General features: G+C 34.8%; 1 protein-coding gene across 1 annotated transcript; it reads left to right on the plus strand.

The window, feature by feature from the left end:
• The first annotated feature begins 12,645 nt into the window (after positions 1-12,645).
• On the plus strand, positions 12,646-23,887 carry LOC127100307 (glucosidase 2 subunit beta). Its single transcript, XM_051037445.1, has 17 exons — positions 12,646-13,033; positions 13,136-13,252; positions 13,359-13,454; positions 13,999-14,238; positions 14,918-15,147; positions 15,500-15,598; positions 15,728-15,820; positions 21,374-21,683; positions 21,767-21,871; positions 21,951-22,052; positions 22,141-22,198; positions 22,320-22,388; positions 22,530-22,617; positions 23,069-23,130; positions 23,249-23,300; positions 23,380-23,464; positions 23,540-23,887. The coding sequence occupies exons 1-16, from the start codon at positions 12,925-12,927 to the stop codon at positions 23,440-23,442; spliced, it is 1,893 nt and encodes a 630-aa protein (XP_050893402.1). The 5' UTR covers positions 12,646-12,924; the 3' UTR covers positions 23,443-23,464; positions 23,540-23,887.
• Positions 23,888-24,576: the final 689 nt, after the last annotated feature.

A 24,576-nucleotide genomic window follows, 5' to 3' on the forward strand; every position in this document is an offset into this window, starting at 1 on the left:
GGAACCATATTAGAGCAAACAGAATGATCACCACCAAATCAATATCCAAACAGCTCAATAAATTCCACAAAAATTCCAGTCTAAACAGAACATATTTAATGAGTAGCATATCAATTTTCAGCTCATTTTGGACAAGTGGAAGTAGGGAAATTAAATTCATAAAGTTCAAACAAGTTCAAACAAGCCAACACATGGTATCAAAACAAGCACCAACTTCCATCAATATTAAAACAGTGACAATACATGATAAATGAATGGGATCAAAACCACAATGACCTATAATGTGTCTAGAATCACTCCACCTAATTTCACATTCATCCAATCAATGACCAGCATTTCACAAATCAAATGGTAACATGTGTCACAAAAAATCACAAAATGACCAAACAGAGGAGAAAATTCCAATCAATTAGGAAATGCCATCAATAAATCCAGAAAAATTCACATGTCACCTCAACATACCAATTCTCAATCATGCAAAAATTTGGCTCAATCCAATGTCCACAAGTACATCAAATAAAATCATGAAATTCATCAAGCATGGTGTGACACAAATTGTCACACCTCTAATCAAAAATTCATATCTCCTCAACCAGGTATCCAAAAATTACAAACTACATACCAAAATCACCAGCAAAGAGTCCAGAATAAGAACAAAAAATTTCATCAATTTCTTTGGAAGCATCATCATTTCATGAGTGATATGGCATGGCATGTACAAAATGAACACATTCAATCAAACCCTAGGCATTTTTAATTTTCACACGTGCATAAAAATCACAAAAATCACCATAAAAAACTACACATTACAAGGAGAATCATGCAAAAAATCTCACAAAATTTGGACAAATGATGAATTAGTTATGGATTTTCTAAGTTCATGTATAAAAATGAAATAGAAAATGAAATGAAAGTGAAATGATTTAATAAACTGAAAATGGCATTTGCGTAATTTTGAGCCACACGACCAAAACACGGTCGTTTCACTTAAAGCAGTGGCGCTCTTCCATTGGTCAATACGCGCGGGTAACACAAAAAGCAGTGGCGCTCTTCCATTGGTCAATAAGCAGTGATGAATCTGGATGTTTCCGCGCGTGCAAAGCCAAAACAGATGAAGTACAATGATGAGGAAGGTGAATGGAGTACAGGCCTTAGCTCAACAATGCTCCAGTTGCAAGAATCTTCACTTTGCCATGGTAGATCAAGCTTTCAACAGTCCAAGTTCTTCACTCTTTGGCCACGAATTTGTTGAAACAGATGTGCACCAAGGCTTATGGAGTGTAGATCCAAGAAGAACGAACAAGATTGATGAAGAATTCTTGGAGAAATGATGAAAAATGTTGAAGAAGCTTTGAAGAATTTTGAGAGAATTTGGAGGGAAAAGTTGTTAGATCTTGGAGAATGAAATGTAATTACCAATTTCTGTTATGATTAACATTATATACCACATCCTAATCCACTCCTTAATCCAAATTAGCAAAATTGAGGTGAATTAGTGAAATGAGATTCTTAGTGAAATGTCCAAAATAGCCTTTTCCAAATTATGCCAATGTGACAGCAAAAACCAGCTGAAGCAAGTCTAAAATGATGTATGTGATGTGTGGGAATGAGCCTTATGTGCCAATGCCTTGTATTTCACAAAGTCACTTATTTTCCCACCAATTTTCAAAATAAATCACTTGAAAAATGACTTTTTGCCATGACCATTTTTGATGAAATATGACCATGCATCATGAAAGTACATGTGAAATGGGGTTTGCTCAAAGAAAGATCACCCAAATTGGCCATTCCATGTGAAAGTTATGCCACTTTGAATTTAGGCATTTTTGGAAAATGAATTGATCATATCTTGCCAACCATACATGAGAAATCCAAGTTCTTGGACTTTTTGGAAAGGTGAGAGCAAGATCTACAACTTTCATGTTGAACAAAATTTCATTTGAAGCATTTTTGGACATGTAATTTTGAGGTGAAAAACTTTCCATTTTTGGAAACTTTCATTACAAGTCACTTTCTATTTTTGGAAAGTTTTCTCCTGACTTTATTTTCTTCATTCTTGATGTTTGAAATGTCAAATGAAACTTGTTTCAACATGAATGAAGTATATCCAACCCTCTCCCACCTCCAAATCCATCAGTTCAAGCACAGTTGACCACAATTGACTTTTCTGACTGATAGATGAATTTGGCTATGCATTGATCAAGTTGAGCCTCAAACTCCTGATGAAATGGCTCAATGATGAAACCCTAGCTTCCATAAGCTCAATATAATCATGTGATGATCCCCATATCCATTGTAGACCCCATATCCATGTCATGCCCTGATTGGCCCTATGCAGATGATTAGGGTTGACCAGTGGTCAAAACCCTAATCTCAAGGCATCTGATCAATCTCTTGAACCTCTTGGATGATAACAAGACCATGATGATGATGATGTACCACTTCCACCAAGATGAAGACCAATCTCCTTGAGAAATCATGAAACCCTAATTTGGACCCCACATCCTCAGATGATTAGTGATCCATCCATAAACCCTCAGGCTAGAATCTCAACCTCTTCATCTTCTGACCAAGACTTAGGAGGATGATTTGCACAATGTAACCACATGATATGCAATATGCAATGCCTAATGACCTAAAAATGATATGCAATATGTTAAGCTAGTCCCAAGAGAGGAGGGCAAATTTTGAGGTGTTACAATCATAGATACGAATCTTGTTAACCAACTCTATAAAACGAGTAATCTGTTGGTAACCAATGGCCTTCTTGATGTCATGTCTTAAGCCATTCACAAACTTCAAGCATTTAGATCTCTCAGCATTAGCAGTATTGTAATGAGGACAGTACTTGATAAGCTCCTGAAATCTAGCAGCATAATCAACAACGGTACCATTTCCTTGCTTCAATTCAAGGAACTCCACCTCTTTCTTCCCACGACAATCTTCTGGAAAATAGTTCTCCAAGAAGGTATCACGGAAAAGAGTCCAAGTAACCTCAATGATGTCTTCTTTGAACCTCTGAAGAGTGTTATTCCACCAATCTTCAGCTTCCTTCTCAAGCATATGGGTACCAAACTGCACTTTCTGAGCATCAGTATAGTTCATGACTCTGAAGATCTTCTCAATTGCCTTCAGCCAAGCTTAAGCTTTCTCAGGTGCGTGCTCACCCTCAAAGACAGGAGGATTGTTCTGCTGGAACCTCCCCAAAGCACGAAACTCATCATCATCTCCCTTTTGGTTACCAGCATTCACTTGATGGATCTGACCCATGGATTCAGCCAACATCCTCAGCGCCTCAGCAATGGCATCGTCATTCCTGCCTGCAACCATTGTCCTGAACAGTCCGAACAACCAAACAAACAGTATCGATCGTGTCAGATACACAAATCAAATACCACGGAAAACCCTACGACTATTGACCAACTGGTCGACCAGGCTCTGATACCACTAATGTAACACCCCTTTTTCTACCCCAAAATACTTAATATATAATCAGAGTAAATAAGCACGCATACAAACAAAAGGGCGTCACATCGATGTTTTCAAAACTAAAAGCTTTCAAAAACCAACAACACACCTGGTCATTCAAAATAACACATTTCACTTATCATGAATATTCAAACAATATGCGTTCACAGCGGAAAATATGAATATCCATGCATATTATAAAATGATTCATGTCCCATACCATGATCATCTCTCAACAATCATCTCAAGATAAAATAAAGTAAGTAATAACATAATGCATATCCAAATACGATATGAGTTCAATACTACTAATCTACCCAGTGTTACATGACCAGAGCTTTGACTCATTACCTAATCTCAAACTAAAATACGGGAACTCTCCAGCTAATCTTGAGCGAGCTACCGTCCACTTACTCCAGCAATACTACTCTGTAGTATCTGCACGATACCCATGTAAAGGTAACATTCAAACAGAAAGGGTGAGAATTCAAATCATTATGAAATAACATAATAAGGCACAATGATTAAATCAACAATGAAAAGAATTCATCACACTTTGTATAATCATGTCAATAATATTAACCAGTATTTATTTCGCATATTTCAAACATACCTCAATACTCAAGGAGTTAATATTAAAATTCAATACAATATTCTCAAATATACACATAACCACAATTATCACATAATCACATATTTCACCAAGTTAGGTATCCAAACATCACCAAATTCAACTACTATAACTCGTACACACATCACAATCACAACAATACAACATTCAACTGTGACTCAATGCAAGACATGTGACTCTATGCATGCGGTACCTCAATGTGAACCCAAAGTTTCACCGCTTTCTGATTCAATATCTAGAATCCAAGCCACACTCCGATCCGGACAAGATCAAAGTCACTACGCCTATTTCCAATTAAGGATCAACGTCTATATGGACCCAATGTTCCACCGCTTTCCGATTCAATATATAGAATCCAAGCCACTACGCCTATTTCCAATTAAGGATCAACGTCTATTACCATGTGAACCCACAGTTTCACCACTTCCACAATGAAGTCGACCATGCTATGAATGAATGCACACATACCAACACATATGCAATTAAGATCATCTCTACCATCTTAACCTTCCACATATCACCATAATCCAACTCTATGAATTATCCCCCACTGGTACATATACACCCTCATAACAATATATCATTCACAATTAATGGTTAATTATCAATTATGTACACATAGATTTCATCTTAAAACGGATACAACATTTAAATATCAATTTTTCACTTTTCAAACAGTGTTAACCTGTTAACGCAAGACAGAATACAAATTTAATAGGTTTTCAACAATGTTAACCGGTTAACGCCCTGGGTTAACCTGTTAACGCAAGACAGAATGCAATTTTAACAGTATTTCAACAGTGTTAACCGGTTAACGCCCTGGGTTAACCTGTTAACGCGAGACAAAATGCAATTTTAATAGTATTTCAACAGTGTTAACTTGTTAACGCATTTGGTTAACCTATTAACGCAAGATAGAATACAAATTTAACAGGTTTTCAACAGTGTTAACCGGTTAACGCCCTGGGTTAACCGATTAACGCAAAACAGAATGCTATTCCTGCGTTAACAACGAAACAGAATGTAGAATTCTCCGTGTTTCTCATCGTTGGAGGACCTTCGGACCTCCGATTTCGATTCCGTAAAAAGCTACACGTTCAGAAAATTATAACTCACGCCATAGAACATAAATTTACGATTTCAGCACAATCCAATCATCACAAATCAAGAGTATTTATGAAACCTAATAATTATAAACCATGCAAATTAAGGATTTCGACCTAAACATGTTCCTACCCATTGACTCGATCATGCTAACCCATAATAATAGGGATTCCCCCCTTACCTCTTCAATTTGATGGAAACCCTAACTTCTCTTTACTTTTCCTCTCCTCTTTCTCTATTGCCTTCAATGATCAACTGAATTCTAACTCTCACTCTCCTCACTTCTTACTATTTATATTAGTATTCTCTTTGGGCTTAAATCATGATATCCATCTAATTTAATCACTAGGCCCAATAATATCTAATATTTAAATATCTCTATTTAAATTCAAATAAATTAACCAACTCAACATACACACTAAGTTAACTAATATAATTATTTAATTATATCTCATATCAACTAAATAATTAATTAATACACCAATTCAATTAGTATAGTCAATTATTATACTACCTAACAACCAATTAATTAATTACCACTCCATATAATTAAAATACAATATAATAATAGTATAATAAATAAATACTAAAATTGGGTTGTTACATTATGCACAGCAATTTATGGACTTCTCCTATTTTAAGCACAGTTGGGAATAAATATTATATTTTATTCTTGGATGATTACTCTAATTTTTTGTGGACTTTTCCTATTAGCAAAAAACCTGAAGTCTACTCTATGTTTTCATCCTTGACTTCTCTCATTAAAACTCAATTTGATAAAACCATCAAATATTTTCAATGTGACAATGGACGTGAATTTGACAATGAGTCTTTCAGAAAATATTGCGATGCTAATGGTCTTATTTTTTGTTTCTCTTGCCCGCATACTTCTTCTCAAAATGGTAAAGCGGAACGAAAAATACGCACCATAAATAACATGATTCGCACTCTCCTTGTCCATTCTTCCATGCCCACTTCTTTTTGGCATCATGCTCTTCAAGTTGCAACTTACTTGTTAAATATTATCCCACATAAATCTCATAATCACAAGTCACCTACTCAGATTTTATATCACCGGGATCCCACTTATACACACCTCCGGGTTTTTGGTTGTTTATGTTATCCACTGTTTCCTTCTACCAGTATCCATAAATTACAACCTCGCTCTACCCCGTGTGTTTTCTTGGGCTACCCGTCCAATCACAGAGGATATAAATGTTATGATTTGTCAAACAGAAAAATAATTATTTCACGGCATGTAGTTTTTGATGAAACTCAATTTCCCTTTTCTAAGCTACATTTACCCTTTAATAATGCATATGATCTCTTTGATGATACTTTACATCCTTTTCGCATACATCACTGGAAAAATCAAACTTTGCAACAAATTGCAGTCAACCCTCCAGCCATAAGCCAAACTACTTCCCCAAACAATAACCATGTTCCGCACACCATCATCCCAACCGACCCACCTCCAACAAATGACCAGCCAACTCACCATATCGAAAGGACCATAACAACACGAAGCATGTGTGGCATTTCAAAACCCAAACGCATGTTCAACCTATCTGCCTCGGCCCATGACCTCTTACCCTCTCCCGTTCCAAAAAATCCACATTTAGCCTTGTCCGATCCACATTGGAAATCTGCCATGCAGGAAGAATTTGATGCTCTTATTAAAAATAAGACGTGGGATTTGGTCCCACGACCTTGTGATGTTAATATTATTCGCTATATGTGGATTTTTCGTCATAAAAAGAAATCTAACGGTTCTTTTGAGCGTTATAAGGCTCGTCTTGTTGGTGATGGCAGGTCTCAAAAAGATGGAGTAGATTGTGATGAAACATTCAGCCCTGTGGTTAAACCAGCAACTATCCGGATGGTTCTCAGCATTGCCTTATCAAACTCATGGCCCATTCATCAGTTAGATGTCCAGAACGCCTTTTTACACGACAATCTTCATGAGACAGTCTATATGCATCAACCCATGGGTTTCCGTGATCATGTTCACCCGGACTACGTCTGTCTTCTAAAAAAAATCATTATACGGGCTCAAACAGGCTCCTCGAGCGTGGTACCAACGATTTGCTGACTATGTCTCCACCATAGGCTTTCATCATAGCAAAACCGACCATTCCTTATTCATCTACCGCAAAGGCACGGACATGGCATATATTCTTCTATATGTCGATGACATCATTCTCACCACATCCACTGATGATCTTCGGAAATCCATCATGATGCTCCTTGCTTCAGAATTTGCCATGAAGGATTTGGGCCCTCTTAGCTATTTTCTAGGCATTGCAGTAACCAGACATACAGGTGGTATCTTTCTTTGTCAGAAAAATTATGCAGCAGAGATCATTGATCGGGCCGGCATGTCATATTGCAAATCGTCTGCCACACCTGTTGACACCAAACAAAAACTCAGTGTCTCATCAGGTGTTCCGCTTGAGGACCTCACTCATTATCGGAGCCTTGCAGGTGCTTTGCAGTATCTCACATTCACTCGACCAGATATTTCATATGCTGTCCAGCAGATATGCCTCCACATGCATGCTCCAAAAACAAAACATATGAATGCTCTAAAACGCATTATGCGTTACCTACAAGGCACTCTACATTTCGGCTTACATATGTACCCTTCATCCATCTCTAGTCTTACTTCCTACATTGATGCGGATTGGGGTGGTTGTCCTAACACAAGGCGCTCAACATCTGGTTACTGTGTCTTTCTTGGTGATAATCTTATCTCGTGGTCATCTAAACGACAACCTACTCTTTCCCGTTCTAGTGCTGAAGCTGAATATAGAAGGGTAGCCAACGTCGTGTCCGAGTCATGTTGGATTCGAAATCTTCTCCCGGAACTACATTTTACGATCCCAAAAGCCACGTTGGTGTATTGTGACAATGTCAGTGCCATATACCTCTCCGGCAACCCCGTTCAACACCAACGGACGAAGCACATCGAGATGGATATTCACTTTGTTCGCGAGAAGGTGGCTCACGGTCAAGCTCGAGTTCTTCATATCCCATCACGTCATCAAATTGCTGACATATTTACTAAAGGGCTCCCGCGCATACTTTTTGATGATTTTCGGACCAGTCTCAGCGTATGGGAACCTCCCGCTTCCACTGTGGGGGTGTGATAGACCAAAATATTTGTTAGAATATTCTTGTAATAACATCTGTATCTTTTCCATTCATATAATAGGCAGTACCTTCCTAATCTATTTTAAGCAAATAATTGATGTATAGTTAAGAGGCTTCTATATTGGTCACACATGATCATTGTACATATATGGATACAGATTAATGAAAACGGCAGGAAAATAATTCCTTTTAGTTCTGCCAATATTTTTTTGAATCAAATATCACAACTATAATTATTCAACCTCACCCAACTCCAATAAGACTCTTTCAACCCTATGAATGAGTGATAATATTGTTTTTCACTTTCAGCCTTGTAATGAGTTTAAATATAGAACGAGATAATAGGTTCAAAGGGTTTTCAACACAAGGGATGTAATTATTTAGGGTTGACTTTTTGGATAAGTGGCTAAAAATAAAACCAAAATAAGTTGTCTTTATCATATCAATGTGCACAAGTAATTAACATTTTCAAAAAGAGTAAATTCAAGTTCTAGAGACTAACAAACACGAGTGAAATCACACAAGAAAGAAATAGATGGAATTTTGAATGTTATCAATTAAAAGGCTCAAAATCTCACAAGGTTAATTGATCTACCATAAATAATGTACAATTTAGAGTTTAGTCTAATATATCATACTATGAATGTATAAAAAGAATCAATCACATCACACCACAAATCTTTAATCAAGAGAACAGAGAAAATACTCACAATTGCAACTCAAAAATCACAGAAAAAAACATGCATTTTTTTCATGTAAGAAAAAGAAGAAGAAATTGAATGAAATAAAACAAAGTAAATGGTTCCCTCCCCCACACTTAAAACATACATTGTCATAAATGAAATAACATAAATATAAAATAAGAGTGAGAGAAAGAAAACAACACACCCGAAGAGTCAAGGCAGATAAATAATCACATAAGCAACCTTTCCCAAAGAGAGCTCTTCTACAGTCTCTTCTTCCAAAATGGGACTCTCATGAAGTAGCTTTGGGTAGTGACCATTGACCTTGAAATTTTGGTTAGTGCTTTTGCCTTGTATTCCAGGATCAAAGAAGGATTTCGATAAGTAAAATGTTGAATGTGCACGTGAAAGTGATATCATTTTTTACAACATCAAGAATCAAAGGATTACGGGACTGCCTCATTACTTTTGTTCCATCTTTAAGTGAGATCTTATGCATACGAGTGTCATCCAAGGTCCATCCAATTCGCTTCTTATGTTCCTGCTCAAGTTGAAGCTTTGATGAATAATATAAATCCTCAGGAAGTGGTTTAGGCTCTAAAGAAGGTAGTTGTTCAATGGAAGGTATGTTTGAGGGAACCGAGATGTCAAGAGCTTCAGTTACATAAATAACTTCATCTACACGGTCACCTTGTAAGGCAACATCAATATCAGCACAAACAACACAAAGGTTAGTGTTAGTACAATCATCATATGAGTAAATATCATTAAAACCAGAAAAATTTAGAAAATCAGCTGAAAACAAATCATAATAAGCTTCATCAACAACTTCAGAAAGCAACTCTATTTGAAAAACAAAATGCTCTTCCTCGTCAATCTTCTTATTTTTCAGTACTCTTTGTGGGAAAGGGATTAGTGATACATACTTTTTTTCAGCCTCAACAATAATAGAAGGTTCAAGTTTATTTTCAGGTGTTACACTAACAATTTTTTTAATTTTTTTTTCTGGGGCTGATTCAATAATTTTTTCGGATCTCAAGAAAATTGCACTCACATTATGGCCTTTTGGATTAACTACGGTTGGTCAGATAGTTGGTTTGATCCTTGAGTTTGTTGTATGACGTTCATTGAAGCAGCAAACTGTCCAATTTGTGTTTGTAAAGTCTGAATACTAGAATCTGTTCGCTGCTGAAATTAGAGACTATTTACAGCCATTTGCTTGACAAGTTCCTCTAGTGAGGGTTCAGAAGGTGAAGATGTGATTACTTGTGGAAGGTTATATGGTGGTGGTGGTGGCAGGGGTAACATCAATTGTTTCACTAAAAAGGTAAGTTCATCAATTATGTCCATTGATAGCAATCCTTCATAAAAGTATTGAATAAGTAACTGCTCGATAACATGGTGTTAAGGACAAGTTGACAATAACTATTTGAATCTACCCTAGTATTCTGCCAATGATTCATTGTCTTGTCTAATACCACATATATCCTTTCTGATTGATGCAGCTCTGGAGGCAGGAAAGTATCTTTCTAGGAAGACTTTCTTTAAATCATTCCATGTTGTAACAGAATTTGGCTTAAGATAGTATAACCAATTTTTTGCAGCACCTTGTAATGAGAACGTGAATGCTCTCAGCTTGATGTGATCCTCTGTGATTCCTTTAGGTCTTAAAGGTGTAGAACTCACAATCTGAAATTCCTTCAAATGCATATGCAGATTCTCGTCTGCAAGACGATTAAACCTTGGCAACAAGTGTATTAAACCAGATTTCAATTTGAAAGATACAACAACAACATGATATTCAATACATAAAGCATTATAATTAACATTAGGATCAACAAGTTATCTCAGAGTTCTTTGGTCAACCATGTTAAACTCAATAGAAAAGGAAAAAAATCAATAAATAATGAGAAAACACATAACTAATTCAACAATGCACAAACAAATAATAAAATCCCGACAATGTCCCTATTAAGCAAAAACAATTGAAATACGGAAAAAATGATTAAAATAAATTCATAAAAATACAAAAATATGAAATTTAATCTAACTAAGTGAAATAAGAATTTTGAGAGTTTTTTTTTCGGAATCTTCTAAAACTATCAAAATAGAAAAAAAATCATAAAAAATAGAAAAATAAGGAATTTCAGATTTTTATGGGGCGTCCACTATTTAGTCTATAAATATAGACTTTTTATCCTTAATTTTTTTCTAATGAATTAACAAAGAATCGGAATAATATGAGACGATTTTCTTAAAAATAATTTTTTTATGTTAAAACACGAAATTGCCAGAACGCAAGAGAGTTAGAGCAAAAATGCTAAAACACAACACCTATGACTATAATAAGAGTCCCTGACAACGACGTCAATTTGATCAGCTGTCGCACACGAGTAAAAAATAAGTAACTAAGAACAATAGTCTATGGAAGCGACACTCGAGTATCGTATCGGAAGGACTCTTGACAAATTAACCAGATAAGAAAACAAAATAGAGGGGTTTCAATTCGATTGAGAATAAATGATTATAAAAAGTGATTATGAAAAATGATTATAAAAAGTGGTTATGAAATAAACTGATCTACTGTTTTGGTTTCTTAACTTATCTTTGGTTAATATAATTTCTATGTCCTAAGCGAATTATAATCCCTTTTCGATTACAATAACAATAACAAGCGTATTGATACTAATATATGATATGTGTTCCTAATTTTTGAATTAAGCAAACATATTCCGAATTAAGCAAACGTGTTAAACACACGCGAATTAAACAAACACAATTATGAAACATATATCAATCGAAATTAATTCACACATATTTTATAGAACTTGAATAAAGCATACAAGACATATAACAACATATTGAAAGGGAAAATACATTTGATTGAAAATTAAGAAACCTCAAAGTATCGACGAAAACCGATTACAACAGATCAATCTTATGAATTTTAGTTCTCAATGAAATCGTCTAAGCAATATCGTATCTTCAAAATTCAGAATATGATTACTGTAGCAGTGAAAGACCTAATATAATAAAAGGAAAATATGAGGAAAGATGTTCCTGGGATAGAGAGAAGTCAGAGTCAATAATTGATCAACATCCTCATAAATAATAAGGATTCAACAATCCACCGTTACTAATGATCAATTATCGTTCATAAAAAAAACCTAAGGCTAAAGGCCATATAAACATTACTCTTCTAACTAAAAAAAGACAAATCATTATACCATAAACACAATACTTACATGCAGAACCACTCATAGTCACATGAGTTGACATTCTAAAACCTCCTTAAATATTATAACACCATCATAAAGACCTTATATATATATATATATATATTAACTATAGCTAATAATAATATTTAAATAAAATAAAATTCATTTTATTATTAAAATCAATCTAACTAATACTAGTTTAATTTTTTTAAAGAATTATAGCATTCATAATCACAAAGTGAGAGTAATAATAGTATATGGTCATAATGCTATAAAACTAATCTAGCTTAAAAAAGCATTTCATTTGTGGAAAAAATCTAGTACGCCAAAAACAGGTTGATTTTTTATATTTTGTTCAAGAAAAGCACGTTCCTTTAACTCATAAATAAATCAATATGTGCTTTTAAGTTTCTTTCTAAATAATTTAAGTTTTTTTTCGACATAAAAATTTAATCTACCCACACAGAAGAGAAAATTTAGTTGAGTTTGGCGATCCTCTTGAAATGACATTTCTGAAATCTAATTTCACGAGTCAGTAGCAGTCGCTGCTCGCTAGTGTCCGAAAACGGTACTCATCATTCTCCCAATTACACCCCCTTCCCAGAAAATCAACACTAGTTCAATTTCTACACCCACTTTTACCATTTCAACACTCGATCTAACTAACATGAAGCTGCGTTTTCCAATTTTTCTCATTTCACTGCTCCTCGTCCTGCTCTTCTCATTCTCTTCTTCATCGAAACCCATAGACCCATTCCTCGGAATCGCACCCCAAGGTTTATCTCTCTGTTATGATTTATTGGTTTATTTATTTATTTATTTACACATTATAATTTTTTTAAATCTAAAATTTCATCTGTTACTTGATGTTATCGCAGATGTAAAATATTTCAAGTCTCATGATGTGATTAGATGCAAAGACGGATCCGCAAATTTCAACAAGGAGCAGCTCAATGACGATTTCTGTGACTGCCCCGATGGAACCGATGAACCTGGTCTCATTTTCTATATCTTTTTATTTATAAATGATTTTTGATTTATTTTTATTTGTTATGTATTGGATCATTGATTTTGATTTTTCTGTGATTGTTGTTATTGTAGGTACATCAGCGTGTCCGCGTGGGAAATTTTATTGTCAGAATGCTGGGCATGCTCCTGTCTATCTGTTTTCGTCTCGAGTTAATGATGGAATTTGCGGTGAGCATAATGTGTTTTGATGATTACATGATGCAGTTCTTAGAGTTAGTGCTTTAGCTAGGGGTTTTAAATAGGGGTAACAGATACGGCTGCGTCGTGATGTTTGACATTGCAGAGAATTGCGGTCAAATGCGAATGATGCGTCGTGATGTTTAAAACTGTGACTTTAGTCATGAAATCAAAACTAGGGAAAGAGGGGGGAAAATTGTTTGAAGGAAAAACAAAATCTATATAGGATAGATGCAGTTATGCATGATCGTTGACAGAGATTCTATATATATGGTTTTAGAAGTATGTCTGAGCAATGAACATGATTTAATCGGTTACTTTTTAGCAAATGATCCACCATTTACACTGTTCGTTTGTTAAACTGCTCTATAAGCATTATTAATTCTTTTATTCTGACTTAAAAATATTGCGGGCGTTGTATTTAAAAACAGTTGGTACCCAATGAACTGCTAGCCTGTAGTTTGGACTGTTTCTAGACTTTTTTGTTTCATTAGCTCTGAAGTTATTTACTTCACTTTCCTGCTATCGTGTGTAGATTGCTGTGATGGAAGTGATGAATATGACGGTCAAGCAAAGTGCCTAAATACCTGCTGGGAGGCTGGGAAAGTTGCTCGAAATAAGCTTAAAAAAAAGATTACCACATATCAAGAGGGCATCAAACTGCGAAAACAACAAATTGAACAAGCAAAGTTATCAATGGAGAAGGATGGTGCAGAGCTTTCTAAATTGAAAAACGAAGAAAGTATACTTAAAGGGGTTGTGAAACAGCTAAAGGGTATATTTTTTTTGTTCTACTCTTTCCTGTAATGTTGAACTTAAGGATATATAAGCTATGTTAATTTTGTGTTAAAGGGTATAGCCATAAAATAATGATCAATAGATCATCTTTAAAAGATGATAAAATGGGGAGCCATTGTATCAAATTTAAAAATGCTATTTTCTAAAATAGGTTTATTTTGCATTGGTAGGATCAAGTGAATGTATCATGAAATCTGATCAGGAATGCAGAAATGTAGTTATTGTTATGTTTGGTTTGAAGTGATAGATTAGACACCTTTATTGGTTTAGCATAAAACCTTAAAATGCAGGAAAAGTATTAAGTGTCTGGGATATTCTGAACTAACTTTTTAATTACGCATATGACCACACCCAACTATTTTTAATTGATGAACCACTTATGACAGAGTAATCACTATTATCACTCTATTTTAACAAGGGGGGAGGCATTTTTCACTCCATAGTTTAGGACTGGAAAGCACTTTCCTTGTTTTGAAAGGCAAGATCACATAACATATTCGACTGTGAAATAACTGATTTCGGCTATGTCATAAAGGATGTGAACTTTTGTTTTGGGTAATAAAGAAATGCTGTAATGTTTTTTTAAGATTTGTCATATGATGGAATCCTATCAATGGAATTCTTTCTTTAACAAACTCCTTTTGTCTCCATTGCAGACCATAAAGAACAAATAGAGAAGATAGAGGAGAAGGAGCGTCTGCAGAAGGAAAAAGAAGAGAAGGAGAAGAAAGAGGCTGAGGAGAAGGCTAATGAAAAAACAATTAAAATCGATGAAGAAGACACAAAACATGAAAATGAAGCTGAAACGGATTCACACGTTGAAGACAATACTGTGGCAAGTAGTCATGATAAAACTGAAGTTCAAGAGGATTCTCTGGTTGATCAGGTTGGATTTTATCAGCTAATTATACTGCAACTTGACTTTATAATCAGAATAAGCCTATTGAAGAGTTTTGTTCTAAATTCTGAACTCATTAACAATCTGGAATCTAGCATTTAGTTAATATGAAGTGACTCTATGTATATATGATTTTCCCGGTCTTTTATTAACCCCTTAAACATGCAAGTATGTTGTTAGAAGAAAGTGTAATTTTGTTGCTATTTTTCCATTTTATTGTACTTGCAAATGTAGATAGAAAATTAACTTTTTTCCACCCATCCATCTGTCGCATTGGAGCGCTACTCCATATGTGACTAGTGGTTTAATACATCTATTTAACATTGAAAACTTTTTACAGGATGAAGCTGGGGAAAAGCTAGCCGACACACTTGATAATTTTGTTGAAGCCACTGATGCCCCTGAAAGTGAAGGATCATTGCTTAATAAAGTGGAAGAGGTGCATAGAGTTTGTGGATTGCAGTTTTTATTTTCTTAATTATTGTTATTGAGGTGGCATTTCCTGCCATGCGTGTTCTTTAGGTATAAAACTTTTTCAACAATTTTACTCTGGTTTTTCTGAATGTAGAATGCAAAAGAAGCTGAGAGAGAACCCACTGTTGAATCTGAAATTGATTTGACGACTGGAGAGGCAGAGTCTTCTGGCGAAGTCATCAATACGGTATCTGCATAGTTCATACAGTCATAGCTTGACTAGAATTTACTTTTATTCTCGTCTCATACCTAATTGTTGAATTGATTTAGACTGCTTGATTCACTTAATCAACTAATATTTGGTCATAACGAGGTACTGATAGGCTCTTTTTTTGTCGGTTATTGTCTCATAACTTCCCCAAGAAGAGTCAGTTTTATGATACTAGCACCCAGCTATGATGCATAGGTACGAGTACAATATCCAATAGGAGTACAGGTACTGGTTCGAGATACGGTATTTAAAAAAGGGTCATGCCAACCAGGGCACTGGTTAAGATTTCTAAATAGGGAAAATATTATATGTTTAGTTCATTAAATACACACAAGATTCTTTAAAACAGTTAATTATTTATGTTTTTAATCCATTGAATACACATTTTTAGAAAAAGCATGTATTTTTAGTCTCTTAAAAATGTTCAACTTACCTTTTTAATCTCTTAACCAGTGCCCCAGGGGCACTCGTTAGCATTTCCCTTTAAAAAAATCAAGGTAACGGGTATGCCAATAAAAAATAGGAGTTTCTCTATAAAATGTATTAAGAGAGAACTAAATAGTTCAATTTAGAACAAAACATCACAATAAAAGTTTTAAAAGTAAAATGATGTTAAGTTACAATAACAAAGAAACTAAAATGCATAAATAGTATTATATTAATATATGAAAAACCACAGATTTTAACTCCGGAAACAAAAAAACTAGGAAAAAGTTAGTACCGTGAGTATGGTATGTGTACTAGGACCTGGTACGGGTACTTCACCATTTTAGAAGTATCCATGCTTCAGAGGCACCCAATCATATTGTAAAATCGAGATGAAGTGAGATATACATTGAATGGTCTCGTAAAAAAATAATTTCATTGCCAAAACAATTGCACTTGATTATTTATCTAGTATTTTTCTCAGTCAATAATTATGATATCTAGGATACGACATCAGTGGTTGCAGAACATTTCTTGTGAAAAATTGTTTTACTACCTTTGATTTCTCAGATTTGGATGTAAGGAAACACTACGGTTGTTCTTTCCGATTTAAACATATTGCAGTTTCAAAATGAAAATGAATAGTTGACACTGTGGTGCTTCTGGTCATTTGATAGGGTTGTTCTTTCAGATTTAAACATATTGCAGTTTCAAAATGAAAATGAATAGTTGACATTTGAAACAATACCCCTCCCGTGGTGCTTCTTATCATCTGATATAACAAATTTGGTTATTAATATTACCATGCTTATACATTTTAAAAAATTAATGTTATATTTTGCTTAACTTATTTTATGTATTATATTTTATGGTTATGTAACATTGTAATTACTGGCTTTAAACCCTTTTTTATTTGGTCTTTGCTCTGACTTTTTAAATTTTTTGTGTTCTGCAATTTGTTTTTGGCCAAACTGTATTTTTTGAGGGCAAGGTGTTGATCTGCTTTCAATTCTTCCTGACTGTCTTTATGTGTAATCTAGTGTATTTAGCTACAATAGATTGGATGCAAGATACGATGGCAAAAACTAAGCCTTATCTTGTCATACATGTTACACCTCAACAAAGATATCCTCAAAATCAAATAAATTGTGAGCAGAAATAACATATCATGAAAGTATCTGTCTTTCTTCATGGAAAATTACCATTGTGTGTGTGTTAGGAACCAAGGAATTGAATTAAAAGGAAATAACTATTTTATTGAAAGGTCAAGAAAGAATAAAAGATAGAGAGAGAATAGGAGAGAAATATATCCTCCAAGGGTTTCGCCTTCTACAATAAAGTCTACTATATTTACAAAAGTTTACAATTCTAAATGACTCCCCTCATTATCCACGTATGCTCCTATTTATACATGAAACTCTCCTAACTAATCAATTAACCAACTAACTTCTCTAACTAACTACTCATTATCCTTTATTGTTACTAAATCAAACTTTACCGTATCATAACATACTCCTCATTATTCTAAATCCTAACAATACACCCCTCTAGGATCCCACTGCTGGGAACTTGATGAGCCAAACTCTGTTTCAGATCAGCCAGTTTCAGATTTTGAAAACAGTGAGTCTTTACTGGTGCATCTCTAACTTTGATTACAACCTTGATCTCAACTGATGATTCTTGATCTCCAAAAAGTCATTTTCATTTATGTCTCGTGTTAGTTCCTTTAGAAAGAGCAATAGAGAGAGGGAGTTTATTCGTTCCTATAGTTTTATTGATAGAAAAAGTAAAAGATACACGAGAGGATACTATAATGGAGAAAAAGAGTATATTCATTTCTATAGTTTTATTGATAGAAAAAGTAAAAGATACACAAGAGAGGATACTCTCCTTACGCCAGTTTGAAACCAGTCCGAAACTAAGATTTACCAAAGATCCTTTCATTGGGAATTCTTTATTTATAGACTTCTTGTACACAAGGATAAAGGACAAAAATATAAAGCAACTACCCTAAAACAGAAAACAGAAACTAACAAACAGAAACCAACTAACTAAGGCTAGGGAAAACCTTACTGATTCCCTTTATTCCTAAACCTTTTGCTGTGATAGACCATTGTGGGGGTTAGTTTTTACATTATTATTCTTATCATCTCTATCACCTTGCTCCTAAGAATCCATTATTTTCTCATCATTTCGCATCTGTTTATCCATCCCTTGATCCTTTGCAATTTTGTCTTCTACATTTCCTTCCATACCCAACTCGATCATAGGAGTTGCTGCTACCACCCTTTGTTACAACCAGGTTTTTGCTTATTCAAGAATCTGTTTCAACACTTCCTTAAGTTCCATCAAGCTCTCCCTAGAAGGAAGTTGTAATCTATTGCTGTTTTTCCCCCTCCAAGATTTCCACAAATTTCATTTCCTCCCCTACAACTGATGCCTCTTTATCTTTACGTCTTGCAGCGATTCTTTGTTTTGTTGTATGTCTGGCAGACTTTCTTAACAAGACCAAGTCTGTCTTCAATTCTACCAACAACCTTCCCTGTTCGCCGATTAATTTCTCCACGCCAGTCAATCTGTACTCCATCTTGCCAAATGAGGATCCGGCAGGTCGGACCAATTGTTAGTAACCAAGAAATTAAATTCAAAGGAATATCAGTCTATTAAAAGATTAATGAAGCATAAAATATAGAAAGAATAGGAGCGAAATCTCTCCTCCAAGGGGTTTCCCCTTCTTCCATAGAGTACTACTCTATTCACAACAGCTTACAAATCTGAAAGAATCCCCTCCATCTATGTATTCTCCTATTTATACACCATACTCATCTAGCTAATTAAGTAACTATCCTATATTGTTACTAACTCCATATCCCATATCATCACAAACTCAAAACTCTACATTATTCTATATGTGTATAAATTTAAAAACATACTTCGGAAAAATAACCTTAATTACTCCAATTCAAAATAAATAAGCGATCACAAGTGTACAATAAAAAATTACATAAATAGATGTCATACGGCCCTATAAGATAATGGCCAACAGAGCCAAAACAAAACATAGATAAATACAGCACTCAAACACAACAACAGAGTCGGTCTCAATATCCCACCCACACCCAGTGTTGTCCATGGCGGACGGCTGTTCATGGCGGAGAGGCAAAATCCCGCCATACCGTCCGCCTTGCGACGCCGTTATTGCAGATTATGGCGGAAAACCCCGCAATAGCGGCCGATAGTTACCATTGCGGCGAGCCCAAAAACTGCCATGTAAATCCGCCATAGCGGCCATGGCGGGGCAATTTGATAACACTCCACACCTAGAAATTACTGACCACAATCAACCACTTGAAAGAAGGGACACTTGCAGGTCACAGCACTTATGAATAAAAAAGTTGTAGCTCTAAAAAATGCAGGGTAAAGTATTCAGACACACAAAGCTTTTACTTGCAGCATCACAGGGTCACTGCACTAAGGGTTTAGGTAGCAGGGCAATGCTGCATGACCACTTGCAGATCTCACACCAGCAAAATAAGGCAATAGTCTCATTTCTATCAGGTTTCAGATTAGGGATTTTGATTACCGGACAATGTGCTGGGGCTAGGTTTTTGAATTGACTACCTGCTCTCCATCAACTGGAAAAGGAGGACCAAACAAATGTTGCAGTACCTCGTTCCCACGGGTTCCATGAGCTGGCACAATCCCACCCAAATTTAGGGGCACAGACAGGATTGTTCAGCCAGCCACAGAACAATCTCGGAAACATTGATTATTATACTTCTTTCTTTTCTTCCCCCTCTTTATTTAACTCTTGCACTCCTTGCGGTCTGAACATAAGTATAAAATAGTCAAGCTTTTATGGTGTTCAGAATATAAGCAAATCTTAATTACTTTTACCGTATTTAATGATATCATTCATATAATACCCTTCAAATAATTTATAATTTAGTATTTTCAAATAACTTTTTATTCTCATGGAACAAGTTCTAATGAAGGGTGGTTTGGACAATGCAAATATCTTTTGATTTCATTCAGAAAATTAAAAGATATCAACTAAATTTCTTAAAGGGGGAGTTGTTCTTCTTATTTTGTGGGCTTATATATTCGTGAAAAAAGAGAGTACTTGCTAACATTCATTTGAAGCTGGAGCTGAGAAACAAACAATAGTTTCGTTTTGAACATACTTTAGTGCCTTTATTAAGATACTCATCACCAGCACTTGGAATTATTTAACATTTGCACTAAGAAGCAATAGTATTAAAGGGTCCCTTTACCCAATTTTCCACTTCTTAAGAAACAATAGTTTAAATAAACATTTACAATCACATAAAAGCTTTCAATTAAGATAAATTCAGCAACCCACCTCTATGAAATACCATAGTCCATTCTAGTTTCAATGGATAGCTTTTACTGACCAACCTTGAGAGTTGTGACATCCAATCATTAGCTGTCTCAAAGTTTAACTTAAAAGCTTTTACTGACCAACCTTGAGAGTTGTGACATCCAATCATTAGCTGTCTCAAAATTTAACTTAAAAGCTTAACCACATTTTCTTCGTCTTCGAACATCTTTAACAGCCTCATTCACTATTTGAGCTGATGAACCATATTATAGCCGTCTCAAAATTTAACTTAAAAGCTTAACCACATTTTCTTCGTCTTCGAACATCTTTAACTGCCTCATTCACTATTTGAGCTGATGGTGAACCATGTTATAGGAGTGTTTTTGCATCAAGATAAATACAATGGTTTGCCATGTGTTCAAAAATGCTACTAGCTTTTGGTGCCCCAATATATAATCAAGCTATCATACCATCTTAGAATTTGGGTTGAGCTTAAACATTTGTTCAGGCCATATCTCATCTGACGGGGGACTCTTTAACAAGTCTTAAACACGGCCATTTTTAACGACTAACTGCATGTTTTGTGCCCTTTAGAACTCATCTTCAGTTCTTCTGATATCTGTCTCTTAGAGGAATTCTTCTTTCCTATTTGAACTGATAAGTTGTGCGAAGTTATGTATATTAGTTTAGTTCAGAAATAACTTCACAATATTCCTCCACTTTTCTCATTTGTTTTTTCTTTTCTCTTTGCGCGTATTTAGGGTAAAGATGTATCTGAAAATACTGATGGATTATCAAAGGAAGAATTGGGCAGGCTTGTTGCTTCTCGTTGGGTCAAAGAAGATGTTGGTGCAAGAGGTGCTGAAGCTGACACTGCATTAGACAATGAAGATCAGGAAGATCTCCCACACGGGACAACTAATGGCGATAGTGAAGGATATGCTTCTGAAAGTGACGATGAAAACCACAAATATGACGAAGATGTAAATGACGACGAATTTCAAGATGATGAGAACGATGACCTTAGTTCCTCATACAAATCTGACACTGAGGCCGAACCAGACTTGTCAGGTTTGCTATAGATATTAATGCAAATGTTTATCAAAGTGTGGTATATAACAGATTTGTGATTAAGGTAATTCAAATGAACTCAGATGTTACCACAAAAGACGATCCTTCTTGGTTAGAGAAAATACAGAAATCTGTGTGGAATATTTTTCATTCTGTCAATATATTCCAGACACCTGTGAACCAGTCAGGTATACATTTAACATTCCATTACCCATATATTTTTATCCAGATTGATATAACTTGCACCTTTTTCTTTGGTGGCTCTAGATGCTGCTCGTATACGCAGGGAATATGACGAATCAAGTACTAAGTTGTCTAAAATACAGTCTAGAATATCGAGCCTGACGCAAAAGCAAAAACTTGATTTTGGTTAGTATGATGCTGATAACATTTGTATTGTAGAGGTTTTAAGTATGGAATTGGCTTGAGTAACTGAAGCAAAACTTCAATACTACAGGTCCAGCAAAGGAGTTTTATTCATTCTATGGTCGTTGCTTTGAGAGCAAGCAGAACAAGTTACAATTTTTCTTTCCCAACAGTTTTTACTTTATGCTGTATTTGGCATTTTGTAAATCTGAAAGTTAGATAGTCCTCTCCTTTTTCATCTCACTTTCTGGGATGCAAATTTTTGTTCAGGTACACTTACAAAGTCTGCCCCTATAAACAGGCTACTCAGGAGGAGGGCCATTCCACCACCCGTTTGGGGTAAGGTTTTGGTAACTAGTTGATAAATTTTAGCAGACCGCTTTTCTCCAGTTCAAAATAATTTAAGCATTAGTTGGTGAAAACAAATAGTTTTATATTCCCTTTAAACGAGGCGAGAGTAATTCAGTTTTCTTTTCACAGTGGCTGGGACAAATTTGAGGATTCATACAAAGTAATGGTGTTTTCTAATGGTGATAAATGCTGGAACGGTCCTGATAGGAGTTTGAAGGTATATATGTTTGAATTTTAAAAATTATGCATCATTTCTTTCAGTTTTGAGAGGACTATATTGCATCTATTCATTCCAAAACAATTAGAATCAAATATACTCAACTGTTTGTATGTTACTTACAGGACTATTCTGTGTCTATTCTTTCTAAAGTAATTATATTCATTTGGGTTAGATGCACGCACAAGTGTTTGAGACATACATAAGAGTTAAGAGTGTATTAACAGATATCTTAGTTCATTTTGGGTTTGAGACATACTTTCAGTGAGTTATAGTTGGTGAACCTTTTGCAACAGTGGGCAAGTTCAATTTCAGTTTCCTTACATTTCCCATAAAAAATAATCATAATAATTTAAATTACTACTTGTATGTGGAGTTTCTCATGGAAATAAAAACTTGAAAGGTGGTTCAGATTTTTGGACGGTCGGTAATTAATGTTTTTTTTTAACAGGTCAAGCTAAAATGTGGGTTGTCGAATGAGATTACTGATGTAGATGAACCAAGCCGCTGCGAGTAGGGATTGTGATTTTGTTTTTCTCTGCTCCTTTCATCATTTTTCTTCCTTTTTGTCAAATTTTTCTGTTATGTTTTTCCTTTTTCTCATTGCTGCGTCTCATGGACCTCATGGCAGGTACGTAGCTTTATTAGCTACTCCGGCCCTTTGTCAGGAAGAAAAGCTGAAGGTATTTAAACTGATTATTACATGATAATTAATATTGTCCTTACCTCAATATGATACTAATGGTGACTGGAATGTAACAGGAATTACAAGACAAGCTAGACTTACTGAATTCGGAACAACCAGAAAGCCATGATGAGTTGTGAAAAACCAAATGGATTTTAATTGGTAAGTTAACTGGTATTGTGATTCCTTTTCTTTTGAGATTTGAGTCCCGAGATGATCCATTTTTACTTTGAACAGCCAGTATGAAGATCACGGAACAACTGAAGAAATCGTGCCCTTAAGTTTTGTATGCTAGAGCTTACCCAAATTTAATATTGGTTAAGGTTAGGGAGGGGCTAGGACTAGTAACGGGTTGCCAATATTCTGATATGACAAATTCCTTAGCACATTTTTCTCTTATTAAAATCACAATGACTACCTGGTATGTGGCTCTCCTTCAGACTGTGCATTCCATTTTCAAAGGAATGATCTTTATACTATTCAAACAACTAGACGGTCACAGAGGTTCTAAAACAATTTTTTGTTCAAATGAGTTGACATTATTAATATTAGATGGATTAGTGGTTTGAACAACCATCTTATACAGTTTTAGTGTGATTTGTAGTTTTTTTTTCTTCATGTTTTGTTTGCTTGAACTTGTGAAGGGGTTCAAATTATTCTGCTGCAAATAGTTCTTTCACTGAATTTCCAGACGGCCATACCCACAGATTTTAATGAGTTTTCGGCTTTAGTAAAGTGATCAACTCATCCATATAACTTCTATTTGAAACTACATTTCTTATTTTGTCATAACAAAGCTCCTCATTTTAACACCATTTTTAAATTTTATACCTATTTATAGTCTATTAAATTAGATGCGCACATCATCCCATTAATGCTTTAACTCTCTTGTGCCAAGTCACTCATATTCATGTATCACTTATTAAAACTAATCTCTACTTTTTAAAATGTTAAGACACTTATTTATTCTTTATTGAAGATTATAAGTACAAACTCTAATATATGCAAAAATATATTGATTTTATAGGACACTTTATACTTGTCTTACAAATTATTTTTTAGTTATAAAAAATAAGAGAAAATAAATTTTATTATATCTTTATAATTAGTGTTTTTAAAATAATTGATTTTTTTTTTAAATTTTAAAAAATTAAATGGTAATCATACCATTTACAAATTATTGTTATTGGAAGCTAGTTGTTGGTTTTAGTGTTTGTTTTTTAAATCATATTCTAAAATCTTAAAATATGAAGTTGATCCAGATACAAAAATAT

This window comes from Lathyrus oleraceus, chromosome 7, assembly GCF_024323335.1.
Source record: "Lathyrus oleraceus cultivar Zhongwan6 chromosome 7, CAAS_Psat_ZW6_1.0, whole genome shotgun sequence".
Taxonomy (NCBI): Eukaryota; Viridiplantae; Streptophyta; class Magnoliopsida; order Fabales; family Fabaceae; genus Lathyrus; species Lathyrus oleraceus.

Excerpts from the sequence above, each read along its gene's own strand:
- LOC127100307 (XM_051037445.1), top strand. The coding sequence starts at position 12,925 with ATGAAGCTGCGTTTTCCAATTTTTCTCATTTCACTGCTCCTCGTCCTG. Across the intron at positions 13,253-13,358 it reads CGATGGAACCGATGAACCTG|GTACATCAGCGTGTCCGCGT; the intron begins GTCTCATTTTCT and ends TTGTTATTGTAG. Across the intron at positions 14,239-14,917 it reads GGTTGTGAAACAGCTAAAGG|ACCATAAAGAACAAATAGAG; the intron begins GTATATTTTTTT and ends TCTCCATTGCAG.